Genomic DNA, 20,037 nt, shown 5'->3' on the forward strand with positions numbered 1-20,037 from the left:
TTGGTTTGAGAGAGAATAGGGATTTACGATCCCAATTAGAAGTGACCCCAGAGTATTGTGTAAAGTTACAAACTATGGGAGACTGAAAAGAATCGTAATTAATAGAATTTTATAGATATTTACCAAACTGTTAGCAATTAAAAAATACCTTTAACCTTGGGAAGCTAACTCAAAGAGCTTATTGAAATGAAAGTTCACTCATCAAATATCAAGAACATGATTATATTAAAAGGCACATAACTAAGACAAAATACCTTAAGGATATGATTTAAAATAAAAAAACAAACAATCAAAATCAGGCATGTGTTAATATTGGTTTCCAGACCTTATAAAGTCTGTGCCACTAAACAAACAGGAGCAGTTCTACAGAAACAAAGCAAGAAAAACATAGGTGATAACTCCACCCACACTTAAAATTGAGAAATGGGTCCTTCACTGTAGAGTCCAGTCTATTGTAAACTTCCTCACCTCAGCATTGCCAATGAATCCCAGTTCTGACTTAAGGTATACACTGTTAAGTTAGTTTTAGATACTCTTGAGCACAGACTGAATCAGGCTGATTAGTGATATGGATTACAGACCACTAGAAAGTGGATGGAGCCACCAAAACCCTTCTTTAAATTTGATCTAAGTGGCATTTGAATTTCTGCCTTCAGAGAAGAAAGCCAGTTTGTTAATTCATTGCACCAGCTACTCTATGAGAAATGTACAACTATTCAAAATCTGTTCATCGTGAACAAGGAGGAGACTGCTCAGAAATTTTTCACTGAGAAGTAGATATAAACACAGGATACAGATACTTCTGTAGTGGGGTGAGAGGAGGAGAGCCTGTTACTTTCACTGCTGCTTCCTTGTATACCTACTTTGTATTTTTCCCTACCCAACATATGCACCTCTCCTATGATACTCCTTCTGTCTGGAATATCTTCCCTTACCCCTTTAGTCAGGGAACTTCTCTCTCGCTCTCTCTGATCTAAGCTGTCCTCTTTGGACAAGCTCTGAACCCCACTTATCCTTCAAAATGTGTGGGAGGGAACACAGCTAAGATGAAAGGGGAAGGGAGAGAAAATGGGAAGACTGGTCTGGAGCGGCATTTTCTGTTGAACTCTGAATTACCCAGTATCAAACAGATTTCCAATATCTGTGGTCTCACTGAACCTTATACAGATCATTAAGGGCTTACATTAATTCCGAAAACTTGATCATCTTTCTTCGAAAGAGTGGATGCAGGGCTAATCCACATTCAGAGGTTCCCTTTCAGGAGGATAAGCAATCACTTATTTCTATAATAAAGTGTCAGTGACCAACGAACTATGCAGACACACTATGTACTGGCAGTCCACAAGTTAAAATCAATGGGTGCAGGACTTCAACTCACTGTTTTCTCTCACCAATAAAAATAAATTCCAACAAGAGAATCGCTTTCTCATTTTCAATTCCCTATCATAACTGCAGAATCTGTGCACATCAAGACAGGACAGTCTGTAAAGAATGGGCATTTTTTGTTAACGTTGGCCAGTAGCAAGAACACCCGACTCTCATTAATGTTGATGGGCCTCAGACAGGCATTTCGGATCAACTCGATGTTGCAATATTGTTTTCAGATGACTCCAAACTTAACGCTACGTTTCCAAGATATAAATAATGCAGCAGCAAAACCTGCACTAGAACTAGTGTCCCAAAAGTGGCGGAACCAGAATGCAGATATTCTGAAGTCATCAACAGACTAAATATAAATTTAAATTTTGCTTGTTTACTAAAATAAGAGTCAAAGCAAATCGAAGTACTTTAACAAAGCCAACTAGATTTCTGTTCCACTATTAAAGCACCATGCATACCCCTACACTTGGTGATATACACAAATATTAAATAAAATGATTAAGCATTTATATAGCATCCTAGTAAATAAATGTTCAAGTAAAGGCTCATTTTCTGTACCTTAGGATACAGAAGTCTGAAGTTTTGATGTGCCTGATAACGTAGAGGATACAAACAAGATTAGGAAGTTGCTTCTCCTAGTTATCCAACACAAGAATTTCTTACCTGCTATTTATTTTCCGTGACTTGGCTACATTAGTGCAAACTGATGTTTGACTGGTGGGCAGGTAAATCTGGCCCTATCTCTCAAAGACAGTGTCAAGCAAAAAGAGCTCAGAGTTCTAGTAAGATATTTCCAATCAGCAGCCTGCCCTAAAGGAGCAGAGTTATAAAATGTTAGTTAAAAAAACAAGAGAAACTGCTCTGTCAAGAGAAAAACAGAACTGATTTTGTGGCCTATATACACTCTATTGGTAAAGGGTTTGGGAGTGTTTACACAGCATGAGAAAACATGGCACAGATGGACTTTCAGTTCACACAGAATGCTGGATACTTATTTAAAATCTCTGAGATAAAGGCACCCTCCCCCATCAAAGGAGAGCAAATACTCAATAAAAGGATGAGTTATTAAAACATGGAAGATAAAATGGGAAATCAAAGATTCCAGGGAATTCTCAAAAAGGTTCATGCTGCATGTTCATCACTTGTGTGCACAGGAGTAGAGAACATGATCTAAGGCAGAATTAACCAGTAATTGAAATGTAAAGCAACTCCTATGACACAGACCCACAGCAAGGAGTCAAGAGACAGAGGATAGCAGAACAGTTTCAGGGTTTAAGATTTCTGTGAACGGTTTATTATTCCCAAAGACTGGGCCCACAGGGTCCCAAAATGCCTCGGATTGATCTTTAGAAAAAGACCAATATCTGTACCAAAGCTGAGGAAAGAAAGGTTTAACCATAAAAGCTTAAAAAAAACCCACACACACACAACTAGTGGGGGAAAATACAGTAAGGGTTATTTCAACACACAAAAAAATTTAGTGGTCCTACCCCCTCTGGCTACCACTTTGCAGGACAAAAAAATATGTAACCAAAATACCTGCACAACACTGTAAATGCCTGTGAAGAAACAGTGACTCCACTCCATTAAGCTAACTCCAAAAGATGGTACACAAACATAAGCACTTTTATAAATACATATGGGTCATGACATTTCTACAGCAACTACAGATGGAATATCCTTCCACTTATTCAAGTGAAATGGAAAACTGCATGGCTCAGTGGGCTGGTAACAGGATGTAGAGCCTCTCTCTAGATCACCACTTCAAATCCAGCCCAACTGGTAGATAAACTTTTTAGCATTCTTTGAAAGAAAAACAGCATCTGACGGCTCGTAGCAGTCCAGTTGCAAGCAGAAAAACTACCATCTAAAAGCCCACTCTTATTACCAGCACTAGAAGCAATTTTGTTGGCCACATAAGCAAAGAAAGTAAGGACTGATAAATCAAAGTAATGTACATTAGAAAACATAATCCCAACTACACATATAAAATGATGGGGTCTAAATTAGCAGTTACCACTCAAGAAAGAGATCTTGGAGTCATTGTGGATAGTTCTCTGAAAACATCCACTCAATGTGCAGCAGCAGACAAAAAAGTGAACAGAACGTTGGGAATCATTAAGAAAGGGATAAAAATAAGACAGAAAATATCATATTGCCTCTATATAAATCCATGGTATGCTCACATCTTGAGTATTGCATACAGATGTCGTCGCCCCATCTCAAAAAAGATATATTAGAATTGGAAAAGGTTCAGAAAAGGGCAACAAAAATAATTAGGGGTATGGAATGGCTTCCGTATGAGGAGAGATTAATAAGACTAGGACTTTTCAGCTTCGAAAAGAGGCGACTAAGGGGAGGGGGGATATGACAGAGGTCTATAAAATCATGACTGATGTGGAGAAAGTAAATAAGGAAGTGTTACTTACTCCTCCTCATAACACAAAAACTAGGGGTCACCAAATGAAATTAAATAGGCAGCAGGTTTAAAACAAATAAAAGGAAGTATTTTTTCACACAACACACAGTCAACCTGTGGAACTCCTTGCCAGAATATGCTCTGAAGGCCAAGACTATAACACGGTTCAAAAAAGAACTACATAAATTCATGGAGGATAGGTCCATTAATGGCTATTAGCCAGGATGGGCAGGGATGGTGTCCCTAGCCTCTGTTTGCCAGAAGCTGGGCATGGGTGACAGGGGATGGATCACTTGATTACCTGTTCTATTCATTCCCCCGGGGCACCTGGCATTGGCCACTGTCAGAGGACAGGATACTGGGCTAGAATGACATTTGGTCTGACCCAGTATGGCCGTTCTTATGTTCCGAGTCAATCTAGAGAACTAGCTACATTTTCCCCTCAAGTAGTGGTCTCCCCATCAACACTGTGGGGAAGCCTGCACTGCTTCTGCCTAGACTGTATCCATTCTGGGCATAAGTGGAAGAGTTCAGTCTCCAGGGATGGTTGGAAATAGCTCATTTTTGTTAGCACTTGATTCACACACCAAATTAGGAAAAGAGCCACCCACAGAGTCCCCTGTATACTTCTTCCTTATCATGCAATGGCAAATAAAATAAATCTTGCCCAGTCTCTAATGTCAGAGAGGGTTCAGTCCCAGGTCACTTCCTTTCTATCTCTTTGCAATGATGTAATGAGGAAGCCTATAGTGATTTTGATTAAAAAGCAATCATGCTTCACTTTAAAAGGTAAGACACTGAACTCTTACTGCAGACAATGTGTCACGCATTTCTCCTTTAAACTATTTTAGCACAATGGAAGTTAGAAAAAGAACAAGACAAAAATAATCAGGACAGTTCTAAATGGCCCCAATCTACCATGTTAGGGAACATGTTTAGCCATGTTAGGGAATGTTAGGGACATTTATAGCTAATATAGTTAACATTGTAGTCTGGGCCAAACTGTTAAAATAGTGTTTTAACCTAGGCTAGAAATTTATTTATTTATTTATTTTAAAAGACACTGCTTGGCCTATCTGCACTGCACACTTCAAACCTCATTAAAAACCAGTTGGGATAGCTTTTAAACAAAGCTTGTTAACATGGTTAAAAGGCCAGTACAGATACCACTTAGTTTTCAGGTAAGTGCTGGGGGAAGCAAACTGAGCAACATGAAAAGGTGTGGGGGGCAGGAGGCAGAGAGATCATTCAATGACAAGAATAAAGTGCAACAGGAGATTACAGTATGGATACTATCAAAAAACAGAGTACAATGTCAGGACTATGCTTTTTGTTTTCTTTTTAACCTCCCCAATACCATTTGGTGGAGAGAAGGCTAAAGGAGTGGGAGCTTTGTTTCTGAATTCCTAAATATTTTTTGGTGTATAACATACAAAAGATACTGCACAACTATGAGAATCCGACGCCAAGACAAATCAGTCTATGAAAAAAATGCATTCATGTATCAAGCATCAAGGCAAGTTACAGTAGCTTGATAAGAGACCAGACGCACATTTATATTTTTCTGCTTGCAAATTGCCTTACTTAACTTACCACAAAGAAAGGGGGAGTGCTAGCTAGAAAGAAGAGTCTAAAGTAGCCTATTTTTACAGACTCTCCGAGAGGTGAAATATGTAGGCGGATGTAAAGCACCATGCATACTATGTCTAATAACCGGGGTCGTTAGATTACATAATTCAGGCAAGACCCAATTTACATCATAACATATCTGTGACACAAGGCAACTACCCAGGATGACTAGATTTCAGCAGAGACTTAAAAGGAAATGCAAAGGCATGGGAAGAGATGCTACATGATAAATGAAGTCAGTCATCTCTGAATATTGCCTGCATAGGATCGAAGCTGTCAGAGGAAAAGCAGACATACCACAGACCACTCCCACTCCTGACTCAGGTTCTGAATCACATTTGGGTGTCTATTCACATGATGAAAATATTTACACAGATAGAGAGAATTGTGTCTTAAAAGTATTAAAACACAGCTCAGAGCAAGTATTAAGAGTTCAACTGGCCCAGGTCAATTACTAATGGGAACAGAATAAGGAAGGGTGGGCTGGATAGATTAGTGTTACTTCCTCTATTATCTTTTAATTATTCAAGGTGACTAAAAAGAAGATTTTGATGAACAGTCTATACTAACCTCCTGCTTTCTTGTGCATGGAGTTTTACCAATATTTGAAGAGTGACATATGGGTAAACGGAGTTCAGTGTGCTTACAATATTTTGCATAATTATTTTTGCCTTCTCCCCCCCCCCACACTCACCCACCCCAATATCTCCATCTTGTGCTAAACGGAAGAAACAGTACACAGTGTTATCTGTTTAATTTTCTTTCTATAATTGGATAAAAATAACTGTCCAGAGTTCATCTATGTTTGGGGGGAAAATAGTTAAAATTAACATATTTCAGAAAGGCATTTATATATCAGAGAGCCTTTTACCTGTTGCCTGGAAATCCTATTAAACTCCTTGCTAAGTGACATGTGCAACTTCAGGTCAGCTATGTAGAGGTGAGTTTATCACTGCTCTAATGGTGTTTTTAATTTGTTATATCTTCAGCAAAAATCAGCAGGCTTTGTACTGGGGCTAGTAAGTTTTAGGTAAAGTTTGCAGTCTATAAGTATGGACAGGATGAAAAAGAGGAACTGTGCCCAGCTCTCCAAAGACAAGCCCCCTACAATTTAAAGGAATATTAAAAACACAAGAGTAGGTCTCATTTAAAAAAATGCAAGTAGACAGACAATACATCTGCTGCTTTTGTTGCCCCTACTTTCCCTTCCTGGTTTCATTTGGTTTTCCCCTTTTCTTTCCTATAAAGGATTATGGTTCATATTTTCTTAAGCTATCGATTGTTTCTTCTTTTTCCTCTATTCACCCACTTGACATCCCATTCTCTTTCCCTACTTTGTTATCTTACACCTTCCCTATATACTCTCCCTCTTTTCCCTCTGTCCCAAAAATCTCTCTTTAGTATACTATTTTTGAAACGTATACATTAATCTTTCCCCACTGGTCTCTCCCCTATGGTTTGGAGACATTACCTGACACAACAACAAAGACGAATTAACCCTACATTACCACCTAACAGAAGATAAAAACAAAGGTGGGGGGCATTGCAGTGCAGAGAAAAAGTTAACTGTAAAACATTACTTTTAAGTAAAACAACATATTTGTCATGATTAACGTGTAATGCATCTGCACTAGAAAATGTGTCACTTGTAATTCTCAGCCTGTGCAGCTCCACAAGAGGTAGCAATGGTGGACTCTGTGTAGACAGTGGAATTTTTACCACTGTTTTTTGTCACTGCTGAGCCACGTCCACATCAAAACTTCCAACAGTGGAGCTGCACCAGTGTGGAATTTACGGTTCTAATTTTGCCAGTGTAGACAAAACCTTAAAGGTCACAGACTATTTACATACTCAGCACTGGCACACACAAAAATCCACCAAGCCTTTCTCCACCCAGCTAATAGCAGTCCCTTTGATGTTCTCCACAAGTAGTTTCATGGCCTGATCTACACAGGAAAATTACCGGTCACTGCCAATGGGCGTCATTCAGAAGTTCACACCACTTCAACTTCAGTGTAGACTACCACAAACAGAGTTTGGTATGGTTTAAGAAAGCCACATTCATAACTGTGCTGAATACATTTTGTCCTAGACTAGAACATAACAGGGTTCAAAAATGAACTAGATAAGTTCATGGAGGATAGGTCCATCAATGGCTATTAGCCAGGATGGGCAGGGATGGTGTCCCTAGCCTCTGTTTGCCAGAAGCTGGGAATGGATGACAGGGGATGGATCACTCTATGATTACCTGTTCTGTTCATCCCCTCTGGGGCACCTGGCATTCGCCACTGTCAGAGGACAGGATACTGGGCTAGATGGACTTTTGGTCTGACCCAGTAGGGCCGTTCTTATGCCCTACGCTTGAAGTCAGACAAGTACCAAACCAATGACACCAATCATTGGCAAGAAGAAAATTTTCCTATAACCAGGCCTATGTCTCTCCCACTTTCATCAACAGCATCACTGGCCTCACATGTGGCTATGAAGTGCTAGCAGACTATTTCTGCAACAAACTTGCATACCTCACTCCTTAGACGAGAGGTAATCAATTTTTTGTCAAGATCAAAATTTCTTGGTGACGTTATAGCCAAGGTCCAAACTCCAGAGCAAATTTTTATACCACAACAACAGTAATGATAAGAAGTAGTAAATAAAAAAATTCCGTAGTTCATTCAAAGCATCTGGCAGTCCAGATTTGGCCTGTGGTCCACCTATTAACTTCCCCTGCCTTAGACCAATCTCAGACCTATGTTCTTACTATCCCCCATCATCCTAGTATCTGAGCTCTTTATAGGGTGATGAATTTATCGTCAACACTCTTAGGAGGTAGGGAAGTATTATTCCATTTCACAGACTGCAGCAGAGCAAGATTAAGTGACTCACACAAGGGCACATGAGGAGTTTGCAGCAGATCCAGGAAACGAACCCAGATCTGAGTCCCCGGCCAGAGTCCAAACAGGCTGAGCTGGGCTGGGCTGCTGTCTGGCAGGGACAGTGAGGTGACTTCACATTTTCTTCTTTTTGGATGCAGAAGCTGGTGGCCCAGGACAAACAGGCAAATACAAAAAAGGACAGCGACACACAAGAACCATCAATTCATGGGAAGTATTCAAATGTAGGAGAAGAGAAAGTACTTGTGCATTATCCATACGTTATCCACAAACACCTGTCCAATAGTAGCCTAGGCAAAATAAAATCCACCTCATTTCTTCATCATCCAGGCCCAAAACATTACACATACTGCAGCAGCTTTTCCCTTCTTTCATGCTAGAGTTATGGTATATGCTTGAGAAAATGAGACATGCCATAGCACAAGTAACTTCAGAAGAAATTACTCTGTGGTTACCAAAAATAAATTATACAGAAATGTAATATACGCACTCTCAAAATAGGGAAAAAAATCAGTAAGACTTAAAGTTCATTGTGACTTGTCAAATTATTCATCTCTCAAACATACAAATGTATATATGTTTCACTTGTAAGGCATAGGAAGTTACCTGTATTTAAGACCAGCTATTACAGACCCTGAACAAAGGCTTTGGCAATACTTTCCTTCAGAGGCACCAATGTATCTACATCTGGGAGTGTTGCCAATAGAACAGCTACTAAACTTCAAAAAGGTTCACAACATGAATAGCCAGCCCCTGGCCAAAGTGTTTTAAGATAGGACTTACTGCATACCACCACACTGAATTACAGAACCTAAAAAAAAGCTTGCAAACAAAGAATGGAACCTGAAACAGTTCTGAAACACTCAAGCTAGGAAAAGAACTTACCATTCCTCAAAACTCTACCCCTTAGAAAGTATCAATGAGAGACAAAAGCATGAAAAGGGGAATGACAGAGCAAGGAAAAGGGGACGATAGCTATTATTTACAATTAACAATTTAAAAAAAATGCATCCCACCTAACTTAAGCACAGTCAAGTTCTCTAGCAGAAATGAAAGTCAGATCTTAGTCCAGTTTTCCCTGTCTTTATTTAGTTGTCACAAAGCTCAAGTTTAATGAACATCTTCACAGTGCAGACTGTGGTGTCAGAGAACCCATAAATCAAGGAAGGAAGACGTGGGATAATGTTTCTGTTGACAAACGTTTTTAACAATTTGCCATCAATAAGAGGAAACAGCCGCAAGCAGAGGCTTGCCAAATAAAGTTATGTGCATGCAACAAAGCCCCTCTTTGGCACTAAGGGCACTAATTCTTCAGTTTAGAAAGATATTTGAGCTCATGTTAACGGAAATAAAAAGCTACATTTTCCCCAACATCAAGCCTGTTTCTCCTAATATTTGTGAAGAAAATTTCCTCTCAACTCAGAACAGATCAGACCTCTCCCCGATCAAGGTATTATACTTGCCAAAAGTTTTCCTTTTGGTCTTGATATTTACATACACACATACAATCAGACCCATAACACTATGTTTAGAATACATTAAAAAAATTAGTTCAGCATATTACAAATATACAGACAAAAAAGCCATGTGCATTATGTAGATTCTTGGTCAAACTACTTACTCGAGTAACACTACCAATGAAGAAAACAAGTACCCATTCACCAACCATCCCCTTGAAACTCAGCACTCTCAGATGCCTTCAAACTCTGTTTCACAACAGTATTACATTTGACAAACAGTTTTAAACACTGGTATAGATTCAAGAAGTTTTTGGGAGAAATTCCACATTTAATGGCTTCCAGTTAAGTTTTTGAGACAATCAACACAGCTTTCGATTCCCCATTCCTTAAAAATGTTGGATAAGACCAACAGTTACTTTGCCAGTTGTATACCTCACAACATTGTTTAAGTCCCCCTCTCACAATGTATCTCCACTTTACAACATTGTCTTTACAGAGTTTCCACCACTACATACCTTATTTGTGCTTATGAAATCAAATGAAATAAAATACTCCCCATTGTGCTGTGCATGCCAACTCCCTGCCCTGTACCTCTCCCTTAATTTCTAAAATGATGACAACCTGATTGTTACCTTAGCACTTTACCCACCGCCTGTAGAACCATTTTGCAGCTTAATCCAGGTTTGGGATTCTGGGAGAGTACAGGTCTGTCTCCAGAGAGGTTACAATGATCCCCAACCATGGCACAAAGAGAAAAGGAGGGACGGGAGGGAAAAGCTGAGGGGAATGGCCAGTACAGCCTCACCTCCACTCTTTCAATATCTCTCCCTGTAAAAACTAGTCCAACCACATTCACAGAGTGTACACAGCTTACTTCACCCAGTCCTCCCTCCCTCTTTTCCTCAGCCAATAAGCAAGCAGCAAGAGAAAGAGAAAAAAACCTCAGCTGGAAAAGACAAACAGCTGCTCTTTTTTTTTTTTTAAAGCATATTCTGAGCTAGAGCCAAGTCTGAGGAGCCAGAGCCAATAAGGGAGCATCTGAATTGGCCTTTTCAAACCGGCGCCAGCCGTGCAGCAAGACAAGAGTAGTAGTGTGGGGGATAAGCAAGCCTCTTTCAGCCAAGCTCTTTGCAGTACTGTGTTGGGAGACGTATTTCATTAACTAATCCCTGTAGAGGAAAGGAAGCAGCACTTTTACACCAAACTTCATATTTTATCATTCTTATTCCCAGTGCAAAAGGCTAGACCAGGGTGCACTGGGGTACACAGAAAAACCCATTTCTAACAATATCAGCTTCTGAAGTCCTCTACCACGCTCTGCAAGACACTGCACAATAATTTCATAATAAATTAATACCACAAGCAGAAAAACCCAGGCAGAGGGAGAAATTCTACATAAAGAGAAGTGAAATTGTTCCAAATACAGCATAACAAAACATCATCGACAAAGTAAAAGTTTTAGGTATTTTTAAGTGGAGAAGATGGATGTGAAGGGGTTGGGGGATAGTATCCACAGCAAAGACAATTACCTAATAACCTAAGGCCTGCTAGTGAATTCCCTAAAAGAGATGTGCGGATAGAGTCAGGATGAAGTTCAAAATCATCAGCAGCAACAGTTAATTTACAAATTTATAGGCAGCCAATAGTAAACAAGACCAAGTGGGCATTATAGGATCATGGTTGTTCAAGACAGTGAGCAAGCACGCTATTGTTTGCAGCTTGTGCAGAGCCCAATGACGTAACCATGCTGAAAGCCCTGCTAGAAATGGGAATAATTATACTTCATTATCAGCAAGGTAGTGTGTTGCTCTTTAGGGCTTGTCTACACTGGCACTTTACAACGCTCCAACTCAGGGGTGTGAAAAAACACCCCTGAGTGCTGCAAGTTTCAGTGCTGTGATGTGGCAGTGTAGACAGTGCACCCAGCGCGCACTGCCATGGCAGCGCTTTAACGTTGCCAGTGAAGACATGCCCTCATACACCAGCTCAGCATAAGGGCACAGCCTATCGAAACCACAAAACTGGCCAAGCCAGTCATGTTAGACATAGCTTTCCATGTTAAAAACATAACGTACGAAGGAATCCCCTAAACAAAAGGAGGAAGGAGTGTGCAAAGGAAGGGAGAACAAGAAAAACAAAACAAAACCACCAAGCAGATTATTTCACAATTACAATCTTTACAGCAAGCCTACTCTTCCCAGATTGAGGACAAGTAAGCTTAACTGGCCTTATATTCCTGCAAGACAGAGATTGATCTAACAGGGATCCAAGGGAAGACATACATTGTGAAAAAACAGCAGCATACTGAATTTAGAAAAAAAAAATCTCACCAAGAGTTTTCATATACGCATTGATAAGTCCTTGAAGGGATGCTGCATAACTGATCCCTTAACAATGGAAAATGATCATTGATCTGGTGTCTTCCTGTTATTTATCTAAGTGCAATTCTTAACTGTCCCAGATACCAGTGACCTACTAAGGTAGCAACTTATGGTTAAAATCACAAAAAAGGAAGGAGAGGCTCAAAACGGCCCAAAATATTCAAGCAAACATGATCTAAAAATCAGAGTATTATCTGTGACCCTGACAAGCACGAACAACTCCTAAAGAAGGCTAGAACGCAGACTGAAACTGCTCCAGGGTAGTTTTACATTAATCCAAAAGTGGCCGTTTGATACAAGGTAACTACTCCCAAGCTCTTTGCCAACAAGAGGTTTTCTGAGGAGTCTTCCTACTGCATGCACTTGTAGGACTGGCGCCCTGCCTTAACTAAGCAAAGCACTGACAATGCCAACAATAATGGCCATGTATGCACCACTTCCTTTAAGGATTCAGAATGGACAAGAGCATGTCTGCAACTGATGTGCATCAGAAGACTATGGACATCTAATTATACCAGGGAGCCTGTGGCTTAGTCAAAAAGCCCAGGGAGAATACTGTTTTGCATTTATGTAGTACCTTCTATCCACAGGATTTGTAATCCATTAGCTTTAGTCTCAATATCCTTGTTAAGTAGAGGGATATTACAGTAGGAGGTATTTTTATCCTTGTTCTTCCAAGTGATCCAGCTGAGACAGAGGATAAGTGACTTCTACAATGTCACATAGGAATTCTGTGGAAAGGCTGGAAAGAAAACTTCTCTCTCCAACTTCTTAGTCCTGTGCCTTAATCACAAGATCATCCTCTCTCTTGGAAAAGTCTGGTACTGCCCAAACTTTTCCCCCCTAAATAATGCAAACTTGTTATATTAAGTCAATCACGCTAATAGAATGAGGCAGAATCCCCACAGAAGGAACACACAGTAGCAAGGGAAACCCACACACTTTATTCACCAACTAAAATTCACACAGACATTTAGTCCTTTTAAGTCAGTTGTAAAACAATAAGCATTTTAAAAAAATTTACAGTGCACTAATGGACAAAATATTAAGGAAAAACCTTAGTGTCTCCAGGTAAGTTAAAGACGATTTCATGGATCAAACGAAGGTAAATATGAAACGCTATGATAACACTGTTAACAATTTTAACAAGAAAGCTAGCCTCTCCATGCCACATTAGTAAGCTAAAAGATTCACACTATCAGATAGAGGGCCTCAACATCCTCATATACAGGACCGAATTTAGGAACTTTCGTGATACACCTCTTGAGAAGGATGTCAAACAAGAAACGAAGACTTGAACAATTTGAAAACGTGATCTTTTCCCCTTGACATATGTAATCAGTGATCCATTTGCAGATGGTTAACCTCTGTACCACACTTCTACTTTCAATGCTCTTTTGTGAAACTTTCCCCAACCCCCAGAGCACTCTTCCTTTCCTCTATTTCTCCAATTATCAGTTCTCTGTTGGGCAAGCTGCATCCCTTCTTTGGGCTGATTGTACTATACAGTTGTACGCTTACATAAAATCCAACAACATCTTTTAGTTAAAGATGCTGAATCTCAGTTCTTATTTTAAATACCCCAAAATCATGCACCTGAAAGTAAAGGTTTTTAGAAAGCACAACTCAACCACTGTGAGCAGGTATGTTTACAATGTATGCTGTCAAATTTAGTAACTTAAAAATATGTGCAACATGGCCATTAGGTGTCATGGAAAGTGATAACTTTGGATTTTCAGAATTTTAAAACAAGAGACTTTGATCATAAGTTCAATGAACAGACAACAGATTTAACTGAAAACAGTCGTATCCAAAAAGGAGTACTCAAATTCAGCATGTTTATTTGAAGGTGTAATAACTGAAAATAACGATGTATGTTCAAACTGATATTCACTTGAATTACAACAATGGTGTACATTAAAGGTCCAGTGGCAGACTTCACACTCAATTATATTCTTCCCCTTTAAATTCTCCTGAAAGTTCCTCCTGGATACATAGTTTTCATATGCTATCTAAAATTCTGCACAATTGTTTAACAGCTCCTGAGTTCCACCTTGGACATATGTGCTTTTCAGTAGTGGGAGAAGTGGTTCCAAAATATCCCTTTCCTACAACACAGGGATAATAAAGAGGCTTTTTTTGGAAGGTGCACTGAAATTAGAGAATAAAGTGTCAGATCCCCACAGTGGGTGTGAGAGGGGTGGGCCAGTTACAGACACACTTTGTTATAGTAGCAGAATCAGACATCTGAGCATAGATTCTCCCAGTACACAAGATAAATTAAGGTTAATCTCATAATTGATGACACAGGGTAAGAAAAGGTACCAATCAAAGACAGTGGGAAAGGCAGAGCACCCACTGACATCTATTCATAAAACACATGCATATACTGTATACTGAGGGCACACTTTCCATACTAACTCCAGCCACTGCCAGACCAAAGACAAAGAGCTTTATGGTTGATACCATCTACACTCAGACCTCACCCTGATGGGAATGTTGACCCATCAGGTCAAGGAGTGATATTCAGAATCTTATGAATAATGCTTTGTGTGTTTACAACCATTTTATAACCAACTGTTGCTCAGTTAGTTATTTATTTGCCTCTTTCAGGGTTCCATAAGAGCAGCATAAAGCAGGTATACAGGGAAGTATAGTTGTATCTAGAGGCTTGGAAAAGAGCAAGTCAAAACCACTCAGACAAGCGAATAATATAAGAAACAAAAATAGAGGCCGTTAAAGTGCAACTCAGCATTTATATGAGAAATGAGGGCTTGTAATGTCAGATTGTTAAGTTCTGTTTTAAATTAAATTGCAGTCTATTGTGTGTCTCTGCCTCCCATGTAATATTTCAATTCAGCTAGCTAATTGCCCCTTTTGTTTGACTTTAATGTGCTTGTGCTATTACCTTGCCAAGTAACCTTTCTAATTACCACAGAACATGTCCCCAGCGCTCTGGGACCACTCAAGAATTAGCAGCAGGAACGTTTACATCATTTAGTTTACCTCCAAGTCTTATTTACACTGGAAAGTAATTTCAGTCTTCATTCTGCTATCATCCCAACAACAGCGGGAGGGGAAAAGCACTTGGTGTTTTGTCCAAATCCAAAGTCTCATAGCTCCTGACAGAAACTGAAGGCTTGTCTACACAGAGCTGCAATGCACTCTGCGGGGTTTGATTTGCAAAGTGCTCCAACATGCTGTCCATTAACTGGTCTGTGTAGACCATGCTGGTACAACCAAAAAATTCCCTAGTGTGCTTTAACATAGTACTGTTTTAAAGTGTACTACGGAACTTTTTGTCGGTGCTAGTAGGGTCTACTTGGGCCAGTTAGCGTGCAGCACATGGAGGTGCTCTAAAAACCACACACCCATAGAACACATTGCCTCTCTGTGTAGAGGAGCTAGGGTTGCCACCTGGCTAGTTTTTGACTGGCCTAGCCAGTTTTAATGCTGTCTTGCCGGTTACTCAGAGATGTGGCATGCCGCTGTGATGCTCAGTACGTCAGGGAAACACCCAGCAGCCCCATGTTCATCCTTGTAAAATGATTGTGTGGTATCCAATGCAAAGTGTGTCATGTCGGGTGTCTTCGGAAGGCTCAAGATGCACTGAGCATGGTTGTTATAGGGATGTTATAGTAAGATTATAATTTCATGTATATAGTTAGGAGGCTGAAAATGTGTCTTTGTGGTTTAAAATAAGCCCAGGCAAAAATTCTTCAAGAGCAGAGAGGCAGTTCACACCTCATCAAGGCATGTATGGGATAAACCCAGCCCAGCCTCACAGGAACAAAGGATGCTGGCCTAGGCTGCAACAAAAGGATCTGTTGGACTCTCGAGTGAGTCACCCACCCCCCTTCCTTTGGTCAGTTTGGGACTGCGATGAGGTAATGCTCACCTGACTCTGAAGGGTGGGGAAGGGAGAGACGTTCACCATGCTCTTCCTCTCTCTTCCACCTCCATCTACAGACATCACAACCAAGCAACTGAAACGCTGATCAAAGGAGAGAGCCTAAGGAGAGGGCTAGTCTACACTGGCTACGTTAAAGCGCTACCTCAGCAGCCCTTTAACTTGGCTTGTGCAGTCGCGGTAGAGCACTGGGAGAGAGCTCTCCCAGCTCTCTTAAAAAAAACAAAAAACAAAGAAACCCCACACCCCAGCTCCACGACGGGCGTAGCTCCCAGTGATGGTGCACTGTCTACACTGGCGCTTTACAGTGCTCAAACTTGCTGCGCTCAGGGGCGTGTTTTTTCACACCCCTGAGTGAGAAAGTTGCAGTGCTGTAAAGTGCTAGTGTAGACAAGCCCTACGTTTGTAAGGGCACTGAAAGTGTTAAGATCAGCGTGGAGTGCGTTTTGCTTTTATTTCATTTGACTAAATCTGCCTCGTTATGCTTTGACTTATAATCAATTAAAATCTATCTTTATAGTTAATAAATTTGTTTGTTTATTCTACCTGAAGCAGTGCCTTTGGTTTGAAGTGTATCAGACTCTCCTTGGGATAACAAGCCTGGTACATATCAATTTCTTTGTTAAATTGATGAATTCATATAAGCTTGCAGCGTCCAGCCGGCATAACTGGATTTTGCAAGACAGAGGTTCCTAGGGTTGTGTCTGGGACCAGAGATATTGGCTAGTGTCATTCGGTTGCACAATCCAAGGAGCAGCTTACATGCCAGAGGCTGTGCGTGAACAGCCCAGGAATGGGGGTTCTCACAGCTGAGCAGGGTAAGGCTGGCTCCCAGAGTCAGGGATTGGAGTGACCTAGCAGATCACCGGTACAGATAACACCAGGGGAACATCACAGACGCTTTTTGTTTTTGCTGCCCATGCAGCAGTCTTGGCTCCTGGGAGTGTCACAACCTGGACGGTGCCCTACTCCGCATGCATGCAGCATGCTAGGCCCTTGCCTCCTGGCTGCCAGGGCCACAGCAGCTTCTCTTGGCGCTGGGACTGAAGTGGGGGAAACAGACCCATCATCCAGGGACAGGACTCACCAGCTGCAGGGGTGGGATGGGGCACACAGTCAGTGACCCACTTGTCTGTGCCTCAGAGATGACAACCCTAACATAGGCCTTAAGAGTGAAGTCAACCCAGAGGCAGTTTAGTGTTGGGGTGGGGATCCTATAAGAAGGAAAGATGTCAGAAATGTATTTTCAACTCAAACCCAGAAACTTCAGGAAGGGAACACGCCCTCTTGACCACAAAGCGTGCTGAGATAAAAGCCCCGTAATTCAATTGATGCAATAATTTCAGAAAATTCATCAAATTTGAAAAATACTTTCGTAAATACAAAACGTTGACATGGTACCTAAACTGATCAGTATTTTACTGTATTCTTAAAGCTGTGGTGACAATGGTTAAGAGTCAGTATTTGGAGCAGCAACCACTTTCTTTAGCTTCATCTATTGCTATGCTTTGCTCTGCAACAGGCGGAGAGAAGAGATTGGTACATAATATTCTCACTAAATGCAAAACACCCGCAACAGCCAGCTGTTCTGTGGGGGCAAGAGCAGCAAGTTGGAGTGTGGAAGTCAGAAGAAGCCTAATGTGAACCTGCAAAAGTCTTCAAGATATTGTTCAAATGCCAACTGGACTTCTTAAAGCATTTGAATTGTGGACAAGACCCACAAAAAGTAGGACAGTCATTGAGACTCAATAAAGTTAGACCTTACCAAAAACAGGAAAGTGAGTGTTAGTGCATGTACTAAGAAAAAATAAATCATGAGGAGTTTGATCAGAAAACTTCTAGCGAGTATGTAGGCGTGCACCCATACCACCTTGTGCCGAGATCACTTCAGATCTCTAGCTAAATGGAGCTAAGTCAGATCTGTATTTGGATGGGACACTTCTAAAGAACATGGAGATGTTTGAGTAAAGATAATGGTTCAGCAGATGGTACTCTTGCCTGTGTCACTATTGAAAAAAAGCCGAAGAGTTGTTCAGGACTGCTATGCTGTTGGAGGGCCAGTCTCTAGAATTAGGATATGTCTTCAATGCAGAGTTAATGCAAGTTATCTACATTCTACAAATTCAAGTGAAAACCTTGCAATGACCCAATGCCAAATTAGACAGCACAGCAGTGTGTGGTTGGAAGGCGCAATTCACCTTAGACAAGATAAAAAACCCTTTCATTTCTCTACATTCTCTCCCCTTCAAGAAAAGATATTCACATTCTTTCTCCCTCAACAGGAAAAAGAAAAAAAATCCACAAACAAGGTTTAGTTTCTACTAAAAAGTACAGGTACACTGATGATCTGGTACATATGTCCTTCTGAAGGCACCAGCACATGGCTGCAACATACATACTGAGAAGTGAAGTCAGAGAAAGCAATCTTACTGAAAAAACGTATCTGCCTCAGTGCAGCATGGATGAGTTGCTCCTCGTAGACCGCAAAAAACGGGGCGCTCAGTTATGCCATTCCTAACCATTGTTTTTTTTCTGGAGATCATAAGAGATGGGAGTTTTATCTCAGACTTAACTATTCCTTTTATTTTCTTGCCCTAATTCTGAAGCTTAAATGGCCTGCTCTCCAAGGAAGGATTAGTGCAATAATGTATTTTAATATTAAAGAGCTAAAGTGAAAGACTCCTGTTCTTCTCCTTCCGTCCCACAAACACACAAGACCCCTAGCTTCACATTAAAAGGCTGAGCTTCTAAAACTTGGCTAAGAAATTCTCCCCAGGGTCATTTAACATTCTGAACTACTTTCTACACATATACATAACCTCCCTGTAAGGTGTACAACACAACTACTGTTTTCAGTTTTACGTCAATATGGCATAGCAAACGAAGCCAAACTGCAAGCTGTCATGGAATTCTAGGCTGAGGGCTACAAGGTGTAATCAGCATAGAGAGGGAGGGTCCTGGAGTCTGCAGTTCTCATTGGACAAGACTATCCATGCTTTGGGTGGGAAAGGAGTGGAAGGAAATAAGTGGAGACTGCTTGGAGTTTTCCCAGACACAGAGCACCATTCAAGAAGCACGAGTTTCTCCCCCTACTTGGTGTTATAACTCCAGCCTCATTTCAGTCTGCTCTAGGCAGCATTACTGTAGATGATTTTATCTGATAATGTCACACTTAGATGAGGGCACAGGGAAAACAAGGGTTCATAAAAGTAACTGTGAAATATGCTTGAGGAGAATTCTCTCCAGGCATGCTATATTAAATACATGTGGAAACACAGTTTACATTATGTGAGATTAAACAGTAGAAGCTATTCAGTGCAACTCACAGCATCTAACAAAAAATGTCTCAACTACAGTTATTAAAAGCCAGGTCACAAAACTCTGAAGGCACAAAACGAACTTGGTTCACCCCAAGCCCAGGACTTGTTAGCATCCCTCACAATTAGGCTTATTACAGGATTAGCTTTACCTATAGAACACGCGTGCTGCACCTTCACCTATTTTCAAAACACCTAGCAGTGCCAGCTTAATCCAGTGCTGAGACAGGTGCACATCAGCTCCTACGATGTAAAATATACCATAAGCAGTCTAGTTAAGACCAAAAATTGTAGGAGCTTCTGAGACCAAAAAGTTCCCAGATGCAGCTGGGTCTTGAGCTGTTTTACTGTTGTTTGTATTGCAGAAGACCAGTTTAGGGGGGAAAGGACCACTTTACAACCCCAAAGTAAAACCTGTTTGGACAGTGTGCATGTAATGGCATGAGAGAGAGGCAGACAGCTGCAGAAAGAATTTAACAAGTACCTCATCCCAGTGACCTACTTACTGCTAAATGTAAGTCAGAAAGGATTGGTTAGAAATACAACCCCAAGTAATAATGCTGAGGATTGTTACTATGAGGGACAAAGAGTCCTGTGGCACCTTATAGGCTAACAGACGTATTGGAGCACACGTTTTTGTGGGTGAATAC

General features: G+C 40.7%; 1 protein-coding gene across 10 annotated transcripts in view; it reads right to left on the bottom strand.

Moving 5' to 3' along the window:
* The window catches only part of MOB2 (MOB kinase activator 2), a 156,103-nt gene that overhangs the window by 30,846 nt on the left and 105,220 nt on the right, over positions 1 to 20,037 (bottom strand). Inside the window, exon 1 of one of the 10 annotated variants that reach the window (XM_007066616.3) lies at positions 10,412 to 10,650. The exons of the other annotated variants lie outside the window; for them this stretch is intronic. Within the exon in view, the coding sequence (XP_007066678.2) occupies positions 10,412 to 10,521 (110 nt within the window). The 5' untranslated portion in view covers positions 10,522 to 10,650. Of the gene's footprint in view, positions 1 to 10,411; positions 10,651 to 20,037 lie in introns of those variants that run through there. 10 annotated transcript variants of the gene reach the window in all.

The sequence above is a fragment of the Chelonia mydas genome, chromosome 6 (genome assembly GCF_015237465.2).
Source record: "Chelonia mydas isolate rCheMyd1 chromosome 6, rCheMyd1.pri.v2, whole genome shotgun sequence".
NCBI classification, from domain to species: Eukaryota; Metazoa; Chordata; order Testudines; family Cheloniidae; genus Chelonia; species Chelonia mydas.